We start from the raw sequence: 17,040 nt of genomic DNA, 5'->3' as shown, positions 1-17,040 counted from the left end.
GTTTTCACTGTTTTCTGGAATTTGTAGTGACTCTAAACGTCCACTGGATGGCGACAAATACCCATCACTGATTTTACACACAAATAATAATGGCTTTGGTTCAAAGGTACAAATATATTGAAAGCCCTGAAAGATACATGTAAAATGCCAAAAGTAATAAAAAAAAATAACAATTTCAAATCAGTCAGTGCATAATTTACTGTTGAAAAGATCATGTGATCCGAGAGTAAAAAAGGAGTGCAAGAGTCATTTTCTTTCAAAATTGGTTTTACATATTTGGTCATTTATATTATTTATGTGAAAATGTTATTTACTTAAGAATATTGCAGTATTACTGCAGTCGTAGATTGAGACATGGATGAACAGGAGATGGGCGTGGCTTGCTTAAAACTACTTTATTTTATATTTATTTTCCTTTTTACAGTCTATGTACAGTATCTTTTTTGAAAATAAAGAACTTGGTAACACTGTTATCGTCGATACCTTTTATTTACCAAAGCAGAAACCTCACATCTATTCTTCACATTCTCTTACATGTGACTTGCTTGAGCTGAAACAATGTCATCCCAAAGCCCATGTTTTACAGTTCATGCTTGAATTATGTTATTTTTAGCTTTTTATTTTAGTCACTTCGCTTCCTGTCCTCCCATGTTTTCTCCACCTGTGCTGATTGTCTGTTCTATTCTAATTAGCCCCACCTGTGCCTTCCCTCATGTTTAAGCTGCATGTTTCTGTTAGTCTATGTCTACCGAGTGTTTGCAGTGAGTTTTTTAGTGTATGACTCAGTTTAAGTATTATGTATGTAGTCAATTCCTTATTGTTTTTTTTGTTTTTGTTTAAATTAAACTGAGTTTCAATATTAGACAAATGGCTCACCCATGTACAGTATATGTACTTGTATTTGTAATAATGTATATTGTCTTTTCAGCTTCACTGAAAAGGTGTAATAAAGTTTATTAAATCACTGGTGTGTGTCCTCAGTGAACTGTATCAGTCTCTGCAGTCACTTCAGTTTCTGTTCACTCTGACTGAAGGAGGTTTTTGTACGAGGCTTTTTCACTGTGTGAACCAATCCCACTTGCTCGTATCAAATTCACCCAGACAGTAGTAAACTGCAGCATCTTCAGCCTGGACTCCACTGATGGTCAGAGTGAAGTCAGAATTTGATCCACTGCCTGTAAAACGACCTGGAATCCCTGATGCTCGAGTGGAAGCAGAGTAAATAAGGAGTTTAGGAGTTTCTCCATCTCTCTGTTGGTACCAGGATAGATAGTTTGAGTTGTAGACATTCTGACTGGTTCTACATGTGATGGTGGCAGATCCTCCCAGAGCAGATGTCACTGCTCCAGACTGAGTCACTGTGACCTGTCCTCTGGACTCTGAGGACACAGAGACAGAGACATAAAGCAGAGTCATGGTTTTGTCGGCTTCATTTCAGAGGGACAGATGTTGACAGAGGAGTTTGACTCTCTGGACTTTACCTGTGAGGCAGCAGCAGAGGAGAGTCCAGATGAGGACGGAGGTGAAAGTCATGATTTCTGTGTCTTGTGTTGTCATGAAGGACAGCTGTCAGTCCTCCAGTCTTCAACTGTCAGGACTATAAAGTGTCCCAGAGCACTGGAGCATGGTGCTGCTGATGCAAAGTCACTCTCTATGGAAATGCTCTGACTGACTCCAGCAGGGACTTTAATCAATTTCATGATCCTGTCAATCAATTTATCGATCACTTTATCAGAGGATTGATCAGGATGTGATGACACTTTTTGATTTTATCTTTTTCTAAAATTTTGATTTTCCTACATTTTAAATGACATCTTCCCAAACTTACATTTTCCTTTAAATTTCATATATTAATGTTAAAAATGACTTCATTAAGTAAAGCTGTGGTTGTTTTTATCATCATATTTTAAAATCAGCTGATAAAACTTTACAATCAGACTCATTCTGGTGAGTTTGTTTGTTTCACAGTCACAGAGACGTGTGTCTCTACAGTCAGAGGTTTTTGTACGACGCCTCACAGACTTTGTATCACTGTGGCTCACGTTTGGTGGAGGAACCAGACTGGAAGTTGGAAGTAAGTTTTTCTCAAATACAATCATAACAATATTTGTGTAATTATCCAATTTTTAAAGGTTTGCTGTAGGTCAAATCTCACTTTAATGTATTTTTTTAAAATATTGATGTTTTTATTTTGTCTTCTTCATTCTGGAGCTGAACTCTGAGCAATTTTACTCGACACAGTCCTGTCAAGATTATGTTTGTATCATAAAACTTCAATTCAGTTTTAAACTTGTTTTGTTTTGACGTGATTCAAAAACTTTTGTCATTACTGTCTGAACTTTACATGAAGATTTGACAGGTTTTTACAATATTTAATATTTGTGTTCGCGTTTCCATGAATACTAAAGTATATTTAATATTTTTGATGATTTGATGAGAAATATTTGCAATTTTACTTTACATATTCATGTGAGGCTGGAGTTTAAAACTGGAAATGTCACTTATAAATATAAGTTCCATCGAAAATTTTATTTGTTTAATGTGACTTGAGATTCAGAAGCAACATAATCTGCAATCTATTGTCTTATATGTTGTTTCCATTATAGTTTGAAGTCATTTCTTTATTCACTTGTATTTAAAACTAAAGTGTTTCAGTCTCCAGATGTTTGATGATTGGATTAGAAATGTTACAAATGTTGTAAAAATCAGTTTCCAGTGTAGTTTTTCTATATTTCTTCAGGTCACAGTGTCTCTGTGCTGATGTGCATGAGAGGCTTCTTACAGCGAAGTGAAACCATGTGACTGGTGAAGCAGAAAAACCTTGTGACACAAAATCAGCTCTCACACAGGAAACATGTCCGAGTGTGTGGCGTTCCACCGACAGCTGTGTCCTCTCTGTGCTCTAAACTGACTCTTGTCTCCTAGGTGACGTCAGTCCCACCCTGACGGTGCTGCCGCCCTCACGTGAGGAGCTGGACCAGGGGAAGGCCACGCTCATGTGTCTGGCCAACAAGGGCTTCCCCTCAGCCTGGACTCTGTCCTGGAAGTTGGACGGCAGCAGCAGCAGCAGCAGCAGCTGGGAGCAGAGCATGAGCCGCGGGCTGCTGGACAAGGACGGTCTCTACAGCTGGAGCAGCATCCTGAGGCTTTCTGCTGACCAGTGGAGGAAGGTGGGCTCTGTGACCTGTGAGGCCACCCAGGGCGCCCAGATTCTCTCAGAGACACTGAGGACAGACCAGTGTTCCTAGTCCTGACCTGACTCGCTGACACTCTGCTACTGGTTTTACTCTGCATTTCTGTCTCTTTTCTCACAATTTAAAGTTTGAAAACTTCTCGCTCATGTTGATCCTGACTCTTTCAACTTTTTCCACATAATAAAGTTGTTTGTGTTTCATTAAAAAATGTTTCCATGGACTTGTTATTATGAAGTGACATTTTAACGACACCAAGGTGAAATAGGATGAACAGACATGATCAGTGAATGTCATTTTAAACAACTTTATAGAAATAAATCATCAACAATTTACAAATGACTTTTTGTAATGTCAGGAAAAAAGACATTTTATATCATCCACACAAATAAAGATGAAAAAAGTAAGTCATAAGTCTTGGATTGGACTGATTAAATCATATAACATGATAGCTAGATAAAATAGTTTTTTTAATGTTTGTAAAATAACATGAATACACGTTAAATATATATTTAATCAGCTTGTCAAATATAGATAAAATGATCCCAAATTTCCAAATCATATCTTAATTACTAGAGAATCAAATAACTTTGAAAATTATTTTTCAGTTTGGTGAAATGTTGATTTCAAAGTTTGAAAAAGAGAGTGTTTGAGTTTATTAGTTATTTAGAATAAAGATCACAATTTGCTTCAACATTATCTCCTTTTATATCGATGATTTCATTTATTTTACCATTATCCTTTTTTAAAAAGTGTTAAAACTGTGGAAAGTTTATTTGGGCTCTTTTTATTCCTTTCTGTTCTTAAAATAAATTATAAATGCCTTTCATGAATAAGGTCATATGGTATGAAAGCAATTTTATAATATCTATATAAAATATAGGAACTTGTACTTGTGAATAAAAAAAACTGTTTGCAAAGTATAATTATTATAAGTTGTATTGTAAATGGAATTGTCTTTGATCTGAGTTTCATGTGACATGAAGAATATTTGACAAAAATGTAACTTGAACATATTCCAAAATACATAAAAATGTTTGTAGCACATAAACAACAACACCAATAAATAAATAACAAGAGTGATCATATAAAATGTGGAGGTTTTACAAGTAACATAGGTCGTCATTAGCATAGAGGCTGATTTATTAATGATGTGAGTTAAATAATCTCTGAACTGCTGATTTTTGAATCTGAGTTTGAATGAAAATATAAAGACTATGAGACAAATAACTTATTATTAACTAATAATAATGTGTAACAAGTGAGCTTCACTGAAATAGTGTAATAAAGTTTATTAAATCACTGGTGTGTGTCCTCAGTGAACTGTATCAGTCTCTGCAGTCACTTCAGTTTCTGTTCACTCTGACTGAAGGAGGTTTTTGTACGAGGCTTTTTCACTGTGTGAACACATGTTTACTGTTGATGTAGTGAAAACTCTGACAGTAGTAAACTGCAGCATCTTCAGCCTGGACTCCACTGATGGTCAGAGTGAAGTCAGAATTTGATCCACTGCCTGTAAAACGACCTGGAATCCCTGATTCTCGAGTGGAAGCAGAGTAAATAAGGAGTTTAGGAGTTTCTCCATCTCTCTGTTGGTACCAGGATAGGTAGTGGCCCCAGCTACTATCATAATAAACATTCTGACTGGTTCTACATGTGATGGTGGCAGATCCTCCCAGAGCAGATGTCACTGCTCCAGGCTGAGTCACTGCGACCTGTTCTCTGGACTCTAAGAACACAGAGACAGAGACATAAAGCAGAGTCATGGTTTTGTCGGCTTCATTTCAGAGGGACAGATGTTGACAGAGGAGTTTGACTCTCTGGACTTTACCTGTGAGGCAGCAGCAGAGGAGAGTCCAGATGAGGACGGAGGTGAAAGTCATGATTTCTGTGTCTTGTGTTGTCATGAAGGACAGCTGTCAGTCCTCCAGTCTTTAACTGTCAGGACTATAAAGTGTCCCAGAGCACTGGAGCATGGTGCTGCTGATGCAAAGTCACTCTCTATGGAAATGCTCTGACTGACTCCAGCAGGGACTTTAATCAATTTCATGATCCTGTCGATCAATTTATCAATCACTTTATCAGAGGATTGATCAGGATGTGATGACATTTTTTGATTTTGTCTTTTTCTAAAAATGTGACTTTCTTACATTTTAAATGACATCTTCCCAAAGTTAGATAATCCTTTATATTTCATATATTAATGTTAAAAATGACTTCATTAAGTAAAAGCTGTGGTTGTTTTTCATCATCAGATTTTAAAATCAGCTGATAAAACTTTACAAACAGACTCATTCTGGTAAGTTTGTTTGTTTCACAGTCACAGAGACGTGTGTCTCTACAGTCAGAGGTTTTTGTACGACGCCTCACAGACTTTGTATCACTGTGGTACACGTTTGGTGGAGGAACCAGACTGGAAGTTGGAAGTAAGTTTTTCTCAAATACAATCATAACAATATTTGTGTAATTATCCAATTTTTAAAGGTTTGCTGTAGGTCAAATCTCACTTTATTGTATTTTTTTAAAATATTGATGTTTTTATTTTGTCTTCTTCATTCTGGAGCTGAACTCTGAGCAATTTTACTCGACACAGTCCTGTCAAGATTATGTTTGTATCATAAAACTTCAATTCAGTTTTACATTTGTTTTGTCTTGACATGATTTAAAAAGTTTTATCATTACTGTCTGAAATTTACACAAAGAAGATTTGATTGTTTTTTACAATATTAAATTTTTTGTTCACATTTCCATGAATACTAAAGTATATTTAATATTTTTGATGATTTGATGAGAAATATTTGCAATTTTACTTTACATATTCATGTTAGGCTGGAGTTTAAAACTGGAAATGTCACTTATAAATATAAGTTCTGTCGAAATTTTATTTGTTTAATGTGACTTGAGATTCAGAAGCAACATAATCTGCAATCTATTGTCTTATATGTTGTTTCCATTATAGTTTGAAGTCATTTCTTTATTTACTTGTATTTAAAACTAAAGTGTTTCAGTCTCCAGATGTTTGAGGATTGGATTAGAAATGTTACAAATGTTGTAAAAATCAGTTTCCAGTGTAGTTTTTCTATATTTCTTCAGGTCACAGTGTCTCTGTGCTGATGTGCATGAGAGGCTTCTTACAGTGAAGTGAAACCATGTGACTGGTGAAGCAGAAAAACCTTGTGACACAAAATCAGCTCTCACACAGGAAACATGTCCGAGTGTGTGGCGTTCCACCGACAGCTGTGTCCTCTCTGTGCTCTAAACTGACTCTTGTCTCCTAGGTGACGTCCATCCCACCCTGACGGTGCTGCCGCCCTCACGTGAGGAGCTGGACCAGGGGAAGGCCACGCTCATGTGTCTGGCCAACAAGGGCTTCCCCTCAGCCTGGACTCTGTCCTGGAAGTTGGACGGCAGCAGCAGCAGCAGCAGCAGCTGGGAGCAGAGCATGAGCCGCGGGCTGCTGGAGAAGGACGGTCTCTACAGCTGGAGCAGCATCCTGAGGCTTTCTGCTGACCAGTGGAGGAAGGTGGGCTCTGTGACCTGTGAGGCCACCCAGGGCTCCCAGATTCTCTCAGAGACACTGAGGACAGACCAGTGTTCCTAGTCCTGACCTGACTCACTGACACTCTGCTACTGGTTTTACTCTGCATTTCTGTCTCTTTTCTCACAATTTAAAGTTTGAAAACTTCTCACTCATGTTGATCCTGACTCTTTCAACTTTTTCCACATAATAAAGTTGTTTGTGTTTCATTAAAAAATGTTTCCATGGACTTGTTATTATGAAGTGACATTTTAACGACACCAGGGTGAAATAGGATGAACAAACATGATCAGTGAATGTCATTTTAAACAACTTTATAGAAATAAATCATTAACAATTTACAAATGACTTTTTGTAATGTCAGGAAAAAAGATATTTTATATCATCCACACAAATACAGATGAAAAAAGTAAATCTTAAATCTTGGATTGGACTGATTAAATCACATAACATGATAGCTATTGATACATTTTGTTTTAATGTTTGTATACATTAATAAAATAATGCAAATACACATTAAATATGTATTTTATCATGTTGTCAAAAATAAAAAAATATCCCAATTTTGCAAATCATATCTACATTATGAGAGAATTAAATCATTTTGACAATTCTTTTTCAGTTTTGTTGTGACTGTGGGCGTGGGAGTGGCAGCTCTGATTCACCTACACAGCTGCACCTGATTTTGTTAATTAGACCTGCTACTATTTAAGTGCAGCTGTTACCTCAGTCAGTGTCAGATTGTTGGTTTACTTAGAGAGAGATAGAGAGCCACTGTGTTTGTTTCCTCATGTAGAAATTCTCTAGACTTCTGTGGTTATTTTTGTTGAGTTTTATCAGACAAGTGCTTTGCTTTTGGTTGTAGTTTTTTTTTTTTTGCAGTGTCCAGACCTGCTCAGCCCAGACTTTTTCTCTGGTGCCTTTTGTTTTCTTTTTGTAAGCCTGTTTTATGTTATTTGCTTAGCACCTCTGGTGTGGGGATAAATCCCTGTTTTGTTTTTCTTTTACCTGGCTGTCTGAGTTTCTATTTTTTGGGTCTCGTTTCCTGCGACATCATGACAAGTTTGGTGAAATGTTGATTTCAAAGTTTGGAAAAAAGAGTGTTTTAGTTCATTTATTATTTGGAATAAAGATCATAATTTGCTTCAACATTATCTCCTTTTATATCGATGATGTTTTCATTTATTTAACCATTATTCTTTTTTAAAAAGTCTTAAAACTGTGGAAAGTTTTTTCAGGCTCATTTTATTCCTTTCTGTTCTTTGATAAATTGTAAATGCCTTTCATGAATAGGGTCATATGGTATGAAAGCAATTTTTGAATATCTATATAAAATATAGAAATTTGTACTTGTGAATAAAAAAAAAAAACTGTTGGCAAAGTATAATTATTATAAGTTGTATTGTAAATGGAATTGTCTTTGATCTGAGTTTCATATGACATGAAGAATATTTGACAAAAATGTAACTTGAATATATTCCAAAATACATAAAAATGTTTGTAGCACATAAACAACAACACCAATAAATAAATAACAAGAGTGATCATAGGAAATGTGGAGGTTTTACAAGTTACATAGGGCGTCATTAGCATAGAGGCTGATTTATTAATGATGTGAGTTAAATAATCAATGAACTGCTGATTTTTGAATCTGAGTTTAAATGAAAATATAAAGACTATGAGACAAATAACTTATTATTAACTAATAATTATGTGTAACAAGTGAGCTTCAGTGAAATAGTGTAATAAAGTATATTAAATCACTGGTGTGTGTCCTCAGTGAACTGTATCAGTCTCTGCAGTCACTTCAGTTTCTGTTCACTCTGACTGAAGGAGGTTTTTGTACGAGGCTTTTTCACTGTGCGAACACATGTTTACTGTTGATGTAGTGATAACTCTGACAGTAGTAAACTGCAGCATCTTCAGCCTGGACTCCACTGATGGTCAGAGTGAAGTCAGAATTTGATCCACTGCCTGTAAAACGACCTGGAATCCCTGATTCTCGAGTGGAAGCAAAGTAAATAAGGAGTTTAGGAGTTTCTCCAGCTCTCTGTTGGTACCAGGATAGGTAGTGGCCGAGGCTCCTATAATAATAAACATTCTGACTGGTTCTACATGTGATGGTGGCAGATCCTCCCAGAGCAGATGTCACTGCTCCAGACTGAGTCACTGTGACCTGTCCTCTGGACTCTGAGGACACAGAGACAGAGACATAAAGCAGAGTCATGGTTTTGTCGGCTTCATTTCAGAGGGACAGATGTTGACAGAGGAGTTTGACTCTCTGGACTTTACCTGTGAGGCAGCAGCAGAGGAGAGTCCAGATGAGGACGGAGGTGAAAGTCATGATTTCTGTGTCTTGTGTTGTCATGAAGGACAGCTGTCAGTCCTCCAGTCTTCAACTGTCAGGACTATAAAGTGTCCCAGAGCACTGGAGCATGGTGCTGCTGATGCAAAGTCACTCTCTATGGAAATGCTCTGACTGACTCCAGCAGGGACTTTAATCAATTTCATGATCCTGTCGATCAATTTATCAATCACTTTATCAGAGGATTGATCAGGATGTGATGACACTTTTTGATTTTATCTTTTTCTAAAATTTAGATTTTCCTACATTTTAAATGACATCTTCCCAAACTTACATTTTCCCTTAAATTTCATATATTAATGTTAAAAATGACTTCATTTAGTAAAAGCTGTGGTTGTTTTTCATCATCAGATTTTAAAATCAGCTGATAAAACTTTACAAACAGACTCATTCTGGTGAGTTTGTTTGTTTCACAGTCACAGAGAAGTGTGTCTCTACAGTCAGAGGTTTTTGTACGACGCCTCACAGACTTTGTATCACTGTGGTGGACATTTGGTGGAGGAACCAGACTGGAAGTTGGAAGTAAGTTTTTCTCAAATACAATCATAACAATATTTGTGTAAATATCCAATTTTTAAAGGTTTGCTGTAGGTCAAATCTCACTTTATTGTATTTTTTTAAAATATTGATGTTTTTATTTTGTCTCCTTCATTCTGGAGCTGAACTCTGAGCAATTTTACTCGACACAGTCCTGTCAAGATTATGTTTGTATCTTAAAACTTGAATTCAGTTTTAAATTTGCTTTGTTTTGATGTGATTTAAAATGTTTGTCGTTACTGTCTGAACTTTACACGAAGAAGATTTGACAGGTTTTTACAATATTTAATATTTCTGATGATTGGATGAGAAATATTTGCAATTTTACTTTACATATTCATGTTTGGCTGGACTTTAAAACTGGAAATGTCTCTTATATTTTGTAAATTACTTCCAAACTTTATTTGTTTAATGTGACTTGATATTCAGAAGCAACATAACGGAGTGAAGATAAAGATGAGATTTGAGAACGTTGAAAATCTGCAATCTATTGTGTTTCACGGTGTTTCCATTATAGTTTTGAAGTCATTTCTTTATTTACTTGTATTTAAAACTAAAGTGTTTCAGTCTCCAGATGTTTGATGATTGGATTAGAAATGTTACAAATGTTGTAAAAATCAGTTTCCAGTGTAGTTTTTCTATATTTCTTCAGGTCACAGTGTCTCTGTGCTGATGTGCATGAGAGGCTTCTTACAGTGAAGTGAAACCATGTGACTGGTGAAGCAGAAAAACCTTGTGACACAAAATCAGCTCTCACACAGGAAACATGTCCGAGTGTGTGGCGTTCCACCGACAGCTGTGTCCTCTCTGTGCTCTAAACTGACTCTTGTCTCCTAGGTGACGTCAGTCCCACCCTGACGGTGCTGCCGCCCTCACGTGAGGAGCTGGACCAGGGGAAGGCCACGCTCATGTGTCTGGCCAACAAGGGCTTCCCCTCAGCCTGGACTCTGTCCTGGAAGTTGGACGGCAGCAGCAGCAGCAGCAGCAGCAGCTGGGAGCAGAGCATGAGCCGCGGGCTGCTGGAGAAGGACGGTCTCTACAGCTGGAGCAGCATCCTGAGGCTTTCTGCTGACCAGTGGAGGAAGGTGGGCTCTGTGACCTGTGAGGCCACCCAGGGCTCCCAGATTCTCTCAGAGACACTGAGGACAGACCAGTGTTCCTAGTCCTGACCTGACTCACTGACACTCTGCTACTGGTTTTACTCTGCATTTCTGTCTCTTTTCTCACAATTTAAAGTTTGAAAACTTCTAGCTCATGTTGATCCTGACTCTTTCAACTTTTTCCACATAATAAAGTTGTTTGTGTTTCATTAAAAAACGTTTCCATGGACTTGTTATTATGAAGTGACATTTTAACGACACCAGGGTGAAATAGAATGAACAAACATGATCAGTGAATGTCATTTTAAACAACTTTATAGAAATAAATCATCAACAATTTACAAATGACTTTTCAAAATGTCAGGAAAAAAGACATTTTATATCATCCACACAAATAAAGATGAAAAAATAAAATCTTCAATCTTGGATTGGACTGATTAAATCACATAACATGATAGCTATTGATACATTCTTTTAAATGATTGTATACATTAATAAAATAACACAAATACACATTAAATATATATTTTATCATGTTGTCAAAAATAAAAAAATATCCCAATTTTGCAAATCATATCTACATTATGAGAGAATCAAATCATTTTGACAATTCTTTTTCAGTTTTGTTGTGACTGTGGGCGTGGGAGTGGCAGCTCTGATTCACCTGCACAGCTGCACCTGATTTTGTTAATTAGACCTGCTACTATTTAAGTGCAGCTGTTACCTCAGTCAGTGTCAGATTGTTGGTTTACTTAGAGAGAGATAGAGAGCCACTGTGTTTGTTTCCTCATGTAGAAATTCTCTAGACTTCTGTGTGGTTATTTTTGGTTGTAGTTTTATCAGACAAATGCTTCGCTTTTGGTTCACATCAATTTATATTACATTTTGGGCTGAGATTTGAGCGATTGTGTCACATGGCATGAAAGCGATTTTCCAATTTTGGAATATCTGTACAAAATGTAGGAACTAGTACTAGTGAATAAACAAACTGTTTGCAACGTATAATTACTATAAGTTGTATTGTAAATGAAATTGTGTGTTGCACATGAACAACAACACCAATAAATGAATAAATTAAAAAAAGGAGCAAAAATGATCTTGGTGATCGTATAAAATGTGGATGTTTTACATGTATCATACGACGTCATCAGCATAGAGGCTGATTTATTAGTGATGTGAGTTAAAGAAGCTGCTGATGGTTTTTCTATTGAATACTTTTTTTTCAACAAATGAGAAGAATTAAAACAAAATACTTAACCATGTCTATTGGACATTTTAAATTACAGTATTAATGTACAAAATAGTGTAATAAAGTTCATTAAATCACTGGTGTGTGTCCTCAGTGAACTGTATCAGTCTCTGTAGTCACTTCAGTTTCTGTTCACTCTGACTGAAGGAGGTTTTTGTACGAGGCTTTTTCACTGTGTGAACATATCCCACTTGTTAACATCAAATCGACCCAGACAGTAGTAAACTGCAGCATCTTCAGCCTGGACTCCACTGATGGTCAGAGTGAAGTCAGAATTTGATCCACTGCCTGTAAAACGACCTGGAATCCCTGATGCTCGAGTGGAAGCAAAGTAAATAAGGAGTTTAGGAGTTTCTCCATCTCTCTGTTGGTACCAGGATTGGTAGTGGCCGTAGCTACTATAATAATAAACATTCTGACTGGTTCTACAAGTGATGGTGGCAGATCCTCCCAGAGCAGATGTCACTGCTCCAGACTGAGTCACTGTGACCTGTTCTCTGGACTCTGAGGACACAGAGACAGAGACATAAAGCAGAGTCATGGTTTTGTCGGCTTCATTTCAGATGTTGACAGAGGAGTTTGACTCTCTGGACTTTACCTGTGAGGCAGCAGCAGAGGAGAGTCCAGATGAGGACGGAGGTGAAAGTCATGATTTCTGTGTCTTGTGTTGTCATGAAGGACAGCTGTCAGTCCTCCAGTCTTCAACTGTCAGGACTATAAAGTGTCCCAGAGCACTGGAGCATGGTGCTGCTGATGCAAAGTCACTCTCTATGGAAATGCTCTGACTGACTCCAACTGGTTTTACTCTATTCTCTACATTTCTGTCATACAAAAAAAAAATCAGTTGTTATATTCATCTTTAAATTAATGTTAATTAATTTGAACCTTTTTGAGAATAAACAGGTCTTTGAGTCAAAACTATTTTACAAATTCTGACATTTTTCAGTGACAGAATAACCAGTATAATCTAAAATGAGACAAAACATTGAGACAAAACCATGTTAAACAACCTATAAAGATATTTTCAGTATTTTATTTATAGCAGTCTTTTCAAATACTAAATTATCATATCATCAGCATGAATGGAAAAGAAATAAATGTTAATGGAAATAGCAATTAACATTTAGATGGGAAGTGAGGTAATTTTATTCATAGCGCACTTTCCATCCACAAGGTGGATTTAATGTTCTGTGATTTTAATATTAAATATTTAATTTTAACTTTTAACAGCAACATAGAGGCCAACTTGAAAGAAATCAATAGAAGGTTCAAATACTAATAACAAATAATAAACCCAAGGTCGTTCTCACCAGCTGCACAGACAACTCTTAGGGCGCAAACACCTACTATACACTACACAGATTTCCTCTGGTTCCTCAAAGCCATCTTCAACTTGCCTCGGAGCAGTTGTATCATCTTGACTCTTTCTTTGCAAAGATTAAACCATGCTTCAACAATAAACTTTGATCCAACTTTATTTCTTCATCAGACACCTCACGACAATTTTGCAACAACAGAGTACAATCCATATTTCAAAATCATCACGAGAACCAAACTTGAGTTGTTATGCCATTTTCTCAACTTGGTTTAATGTTGATTCCAAAATTAAAATGTGTGTTACACATTAAAAACAAGAGGGACCTCCCCCCAAAAAGAGTGAAGAGATTAAAAAGGAAAAGAAAATGTGGATGTTTTACATGTAGCATAGGATGTAATCTGCATAGAGGCTGATTTATTAATGACGTGAATTAAAGAATCTCTGAGCTGCTATTAACAAACTTGAAGAATATTAAAAGGAATAACTTGACCATGTCTATTGGACATTTGAAATTATATTAACGTACAAAACAGTTGAATACACTTATAAAATCACTGGTGTGTGTAATAAGAAAATAATAAATACATGTACCAGTGTAGTTACTATCTAAATACAGTTCATATAATTGAGTATATGTTTAGTAAAGCAGTTCAACACTGTTAATGTTTGTTGGACATAAAATAATTGGACAAATTCCTCTAATATTCCCTTCTTCACTCACATGTCAACTCAAAGACTTGACCTCACACTCATTGATCTGCCAGTGAGTCAGTGTCTCTGAAAGACCTGGACACTCACTGATCAACACTGGACTCTTAACGGCCAAGAACAAAGAGGGAGGACACATATGCAAACACACAGAGTCAGTCAAGTGCAGCTGTCCTCAACATGTCCTGCTGTGTCCCATCACCACTGACACATGTGACTGTGTACATTCTCTCCAACATGAGCAGGAATAAATGTTGTAAACTATAGTGTAGGAAACATGTGATTACCAGAAAACAGCTGAAAGTCTGGAGTGAATTCTGTCATGGAAGATTTTTCATTTTAAATGCACAATACAATTATTTCAAGCATCTCACCAATGATGTTATTTTTAACTTTTTCTTTTATCAGAGATAAGAATGTGGAATGACTGATGTAAAAAACCTCAACATGACAAAGTGTTAGTTTATAAATGCAGATGTTTTCTTTTAAAACTGAATGAAGTTAAAACTGCTGCTCTGATTGAGAAAGTGCAAGTGAAATAATGTATTTTCTCTGTTTTCCTCAAATATAATAGGAAATAAAATCCAAAGTTTTCCAAATTAATTAAAATGTGAGATACGTTTTTAAATTCAATTTAGTTTACTGTTGATTTCAAAATATCTGAAAATGTTAGTTGCACATTTAACATGGGATGACTGCTCCCCCTCCCAAAAAAACCCCCAAAACAAAACAAGTAATGAATTAACAAGAGTGATCAGATTAAAACATAGAAAATATAAAATGTGAATGTTTTACATGTATCATAGGAGGTCATCAGCATAGAAGCTGATTTATTAATGATGTGAGTTAAATAATCTCTGAACTGCTGATTAATTTGGTTTTTGAATCTGATTTTGAATGAAAAAGTAAAGACTATGAGACAAATAACTTATTAATAACTAATAATAACTATAATCACTTGTAACAAGTGAGTTTCACTGAAATAGTGTAATAAAGTTTATTAAATCACTGGTGTGTGTCCTCAGTGAACTGTATCAGTCTCTGCAGTCACTTCAGTTTCTGTTCACTCTGACTGAAGGAGGTTTTTGTACGAACCTCCTTACGCTGTAAGAAGCCTCTCATGCACATCAGCACAGAGACACTGTGACCTGAAGAAATATAGAAAAACTACACTGGAAACTGATTTTTACAACATTTGTAACATTTCTAATCCAATCCTCAAACATCTGGAGACTGAAACACTTTAGTTTTATATAAATGTGAATAACGAAATGACTTCAAACTATAATGGAAACAACATTTAGGACAATAGATTGCAGATTATGTTGCTTCTGAATCTCAAGTCACATTAAACAAGTAAAATTTCGAGAGAACTTATATTTATAAGTGACATTTCCAGTTTTAAACTCCAGCCTAACATGAATATGTAAAGTAAAATTGCAAATATTTCTCATCAAATCATCAAAAATATTAAATATACTTTAGTATTCATGGAAATGTGAACAAAAAATGTAATATTGTAAAAAACAATCAAATCTTCTTTGTGTAAATTTCAGACAGTAATGATAAAACGTTTTAAATCATGTCAAGACAAAACAAATGTCAAACTGAATTGAAGTTTTATGATACAAACATAATCTTGACTGGACTGTGTCGAGTAAAATTGCTCAGAGTTCAGCTCCAGAATGAAAGAGACAATAAAAACATCAATATTTAAAAAATATACAATAAAGTGAGATTTGACCAACAGAAAACCTTTAAAAATTGGATAATTACACAAATATTGTTATGATCGTATTTGAGAAAAACTTACTTCCAACTTCCAGTCTGGTTCCTCCACCAAACGTGAGCCACAGTGATACAAAGTCTGTGAGGCGTCGTACAAAAACCTCTGACTGTAGAGACACACGTCTCTGTGACTGTGAAACAAACAAACTCACCAGAATGAGTCTGTTGTAAAGTTTTATCAGCTGATTTTAAAATCTGATGATGAAAAACAACCACAGCTTTTACTTAATGAAGTCATTTTCAACAATAATATATGAAATATAAAGGAAAATGTAAGTTTGGGAAGATGTCATTTAAAATGTAAGAAAGTCAAAATTTTAGAAAAAGATAAAATCAAAAAGTGTCATCACATCCTGATCAATCCTCTGATAAAGTGATTGATAAATTGATCGACAGGATCATGAAATTGATTAAAATCCCAGTTGGAGGGAGTCAGAGCATTTCCATAGAGAGTGACTTTGCATCAGCAGCACCATGCTCCAGTGCTCTGGGACACTTTATAGTCCTGACAGTTGAAGACTGGAGGACTGACAGCTGTCCTTCATGACAACACAAGACACAGAAATCATGACTTTCACCTCCGTCCTCATCTGGACTCTCCTCTGCTGCTGCCTCACAGGTAAAGTCCAGAGAGTCAAACTCCTCTGTCAACATCTGTCCCTCTGAAATGAAGCCGACAAAACCATGACTCTGCTTTATGTCTCTGTCTCTGTGTCCTCAGAGTCCAGAGAACAGGTCGCAGTGACTCAGTCTGGAGCAGTGACATCTGCTCTGGGAGGATCTGCCACCATCACATGTAGAACCAGTCAGAATGTTTATTATCATAGTAGCTACGGCCACTACCAATCCTGGTACCAACAGAGAGATGGAGAAACTCCTAAACTCCTTATTTACTTTGCTTCCACTCGAGAATCAGGGATTCCAGGTCGTTTTACAGGCAGTGGATCAAATTCTGACTTCACTCTGACCATCAGTGGAGTCCAGGCTGAAGATGCTGCAGTTTACTACTGTCTGGGTCAATTTGATTCTAACAAGTGGGATATGTTCACACAGTGAAAAAGCCTCGTACAAAAACCTCCTTCAGTCAGAGTGAACAGAAACTGAAGTGACTGCAGAGACTGATACAGTTCACTGAGGACACACACCAGTGATTTAATAAACTTTATTACACTATTTTGTACATTAATACTGTCATTTAAAATGTCCAATAGACATGGTTAAGTATTTTGTTTTAATTCTTCTCATT

At 36.2% G+C, this 17,040-nt stretch overlaps 8 gene segments (V, D, J or C); 4 read left to right on the top strand and 4 right to left on the bottom strand.

The window, feature by feature from the left end:
- Positions 1-952: 952 nt before the first annotated feature.
- LOC131446929 (Ig kappa chain V region 3315-like) lies at positions 953-1,560 on the bottom strand. The segment is given in 2 exon segments: positions 953-1,379; positions 1,482-1,560. Coding segments are annotated over 2 exon segments (399 nt in total).
- A 369-nt stretch (positions 1,561-1,929) lies between these two features.
- Positions 1,930-3,402, top strand: LOC131447878 (Ig lambda chain C region-like; the record flags this gene model as incomplete). The annotated part of the segment is given in 2 exon segments: positions 1,930-2,074; positions 2,926-3,402. Coding segments are annotated over 2 exon segments (468 nt in total), but the record flags the coding sequence as incomplete, so codon positions are not given.
- Positions 3,403-4,585: 1,183 nt separating this feature from the next.
- Positions 4,586-5,098, bottom strand: LOC131447081 (immunoglobulin kappa variable 4-1-like). The segment is given in 2 exon segments: positions 4,586-4,920; positions 5,023-5,098. Coding segments are annotated over 2 exon segments (411 nt in total).
- Positions 5,099-5,466: 368 nt separating this feature from the next.
- Positions 5,467-6,899, top strand: LOC131447083 (Ig kappa-b4 chain C region-like). The segment is given in 2 exon segments: positions 5,467-5,617; positions 6,470-6,899. A coding segment is annotated over 1 exon segment (252 nt).
- Positions 6,900-8,584: 1,685 nt separating this feature from the next.
- LOC131447079 (immunoglobulin kappa variable 4-1-like) lies at positions 8,585-9,107 on the bottom strand. The segment is given in 2 exon segments: positions 8,585-8,919; positions 9,022-9,107. Coding segments are annotated over 2 exon segments (411 nt in total).
- A 361-nt stretch (positions 9,108-9,468) lies between these two features.
- On the top strand, positions 9,469-10,935 carry LOC131447080 (Ig lambda chain C region-like; the record flags this gene model as incomplete). The annotated part of the segment is given in 2 exon segments: positions 9,469-9,616; positions 10,469-10,935. Coding segments are annotated over 2 exon segments (474 nt in total), but the record flags the coding sequence as incomplete, so codon positions are not given.
- A 1,214-nt stretch (positions 10,936-12,149) lies between these two features.
- Positions 12,150-12,711, bottom strand: LOC131447877 (immunoglobulin kappa variable 4-1-like). The segment is given in 2 exon segments: positions 12,150-12,484; positions 12,579-12,711. Coding segments are annotated over 2 exon segments (411 nt in total).
- Positions 12,712-16,278: 3,567 nt separating this feature from the next.
- Positions 16,279-16,850, top strand: LOC131447876 (immunoglobulin kappa variable 4-1-like). The segment is given in 2 exon segments: positions 16,279-16,413; positions 16,516-16,850. Coding segments are annotated over 2 exon segments (411 nt in total).
- The last annotated feature ends 190 nt before the right edge of the window (positions 16,851-17,040 follow it).

Source organism: Solea solea, chromosome 20 (genome assembly GCF_958295425.1).
Source record: "Solea solea chromosome 20, fSolSol10.1, whole genome shotgun sequence".
Lineage (NCBI taxonomy): Eukaryota > Metazoa > Chordata > Actinopteri > Pleuronectiformes > Soleidae > Solea > Solea solea.
The sequence above is the reverse complement of the archived record's forward strand: the minus strand, read 5'-3'. Positions and strand labels throughout refer to the sequence as shown.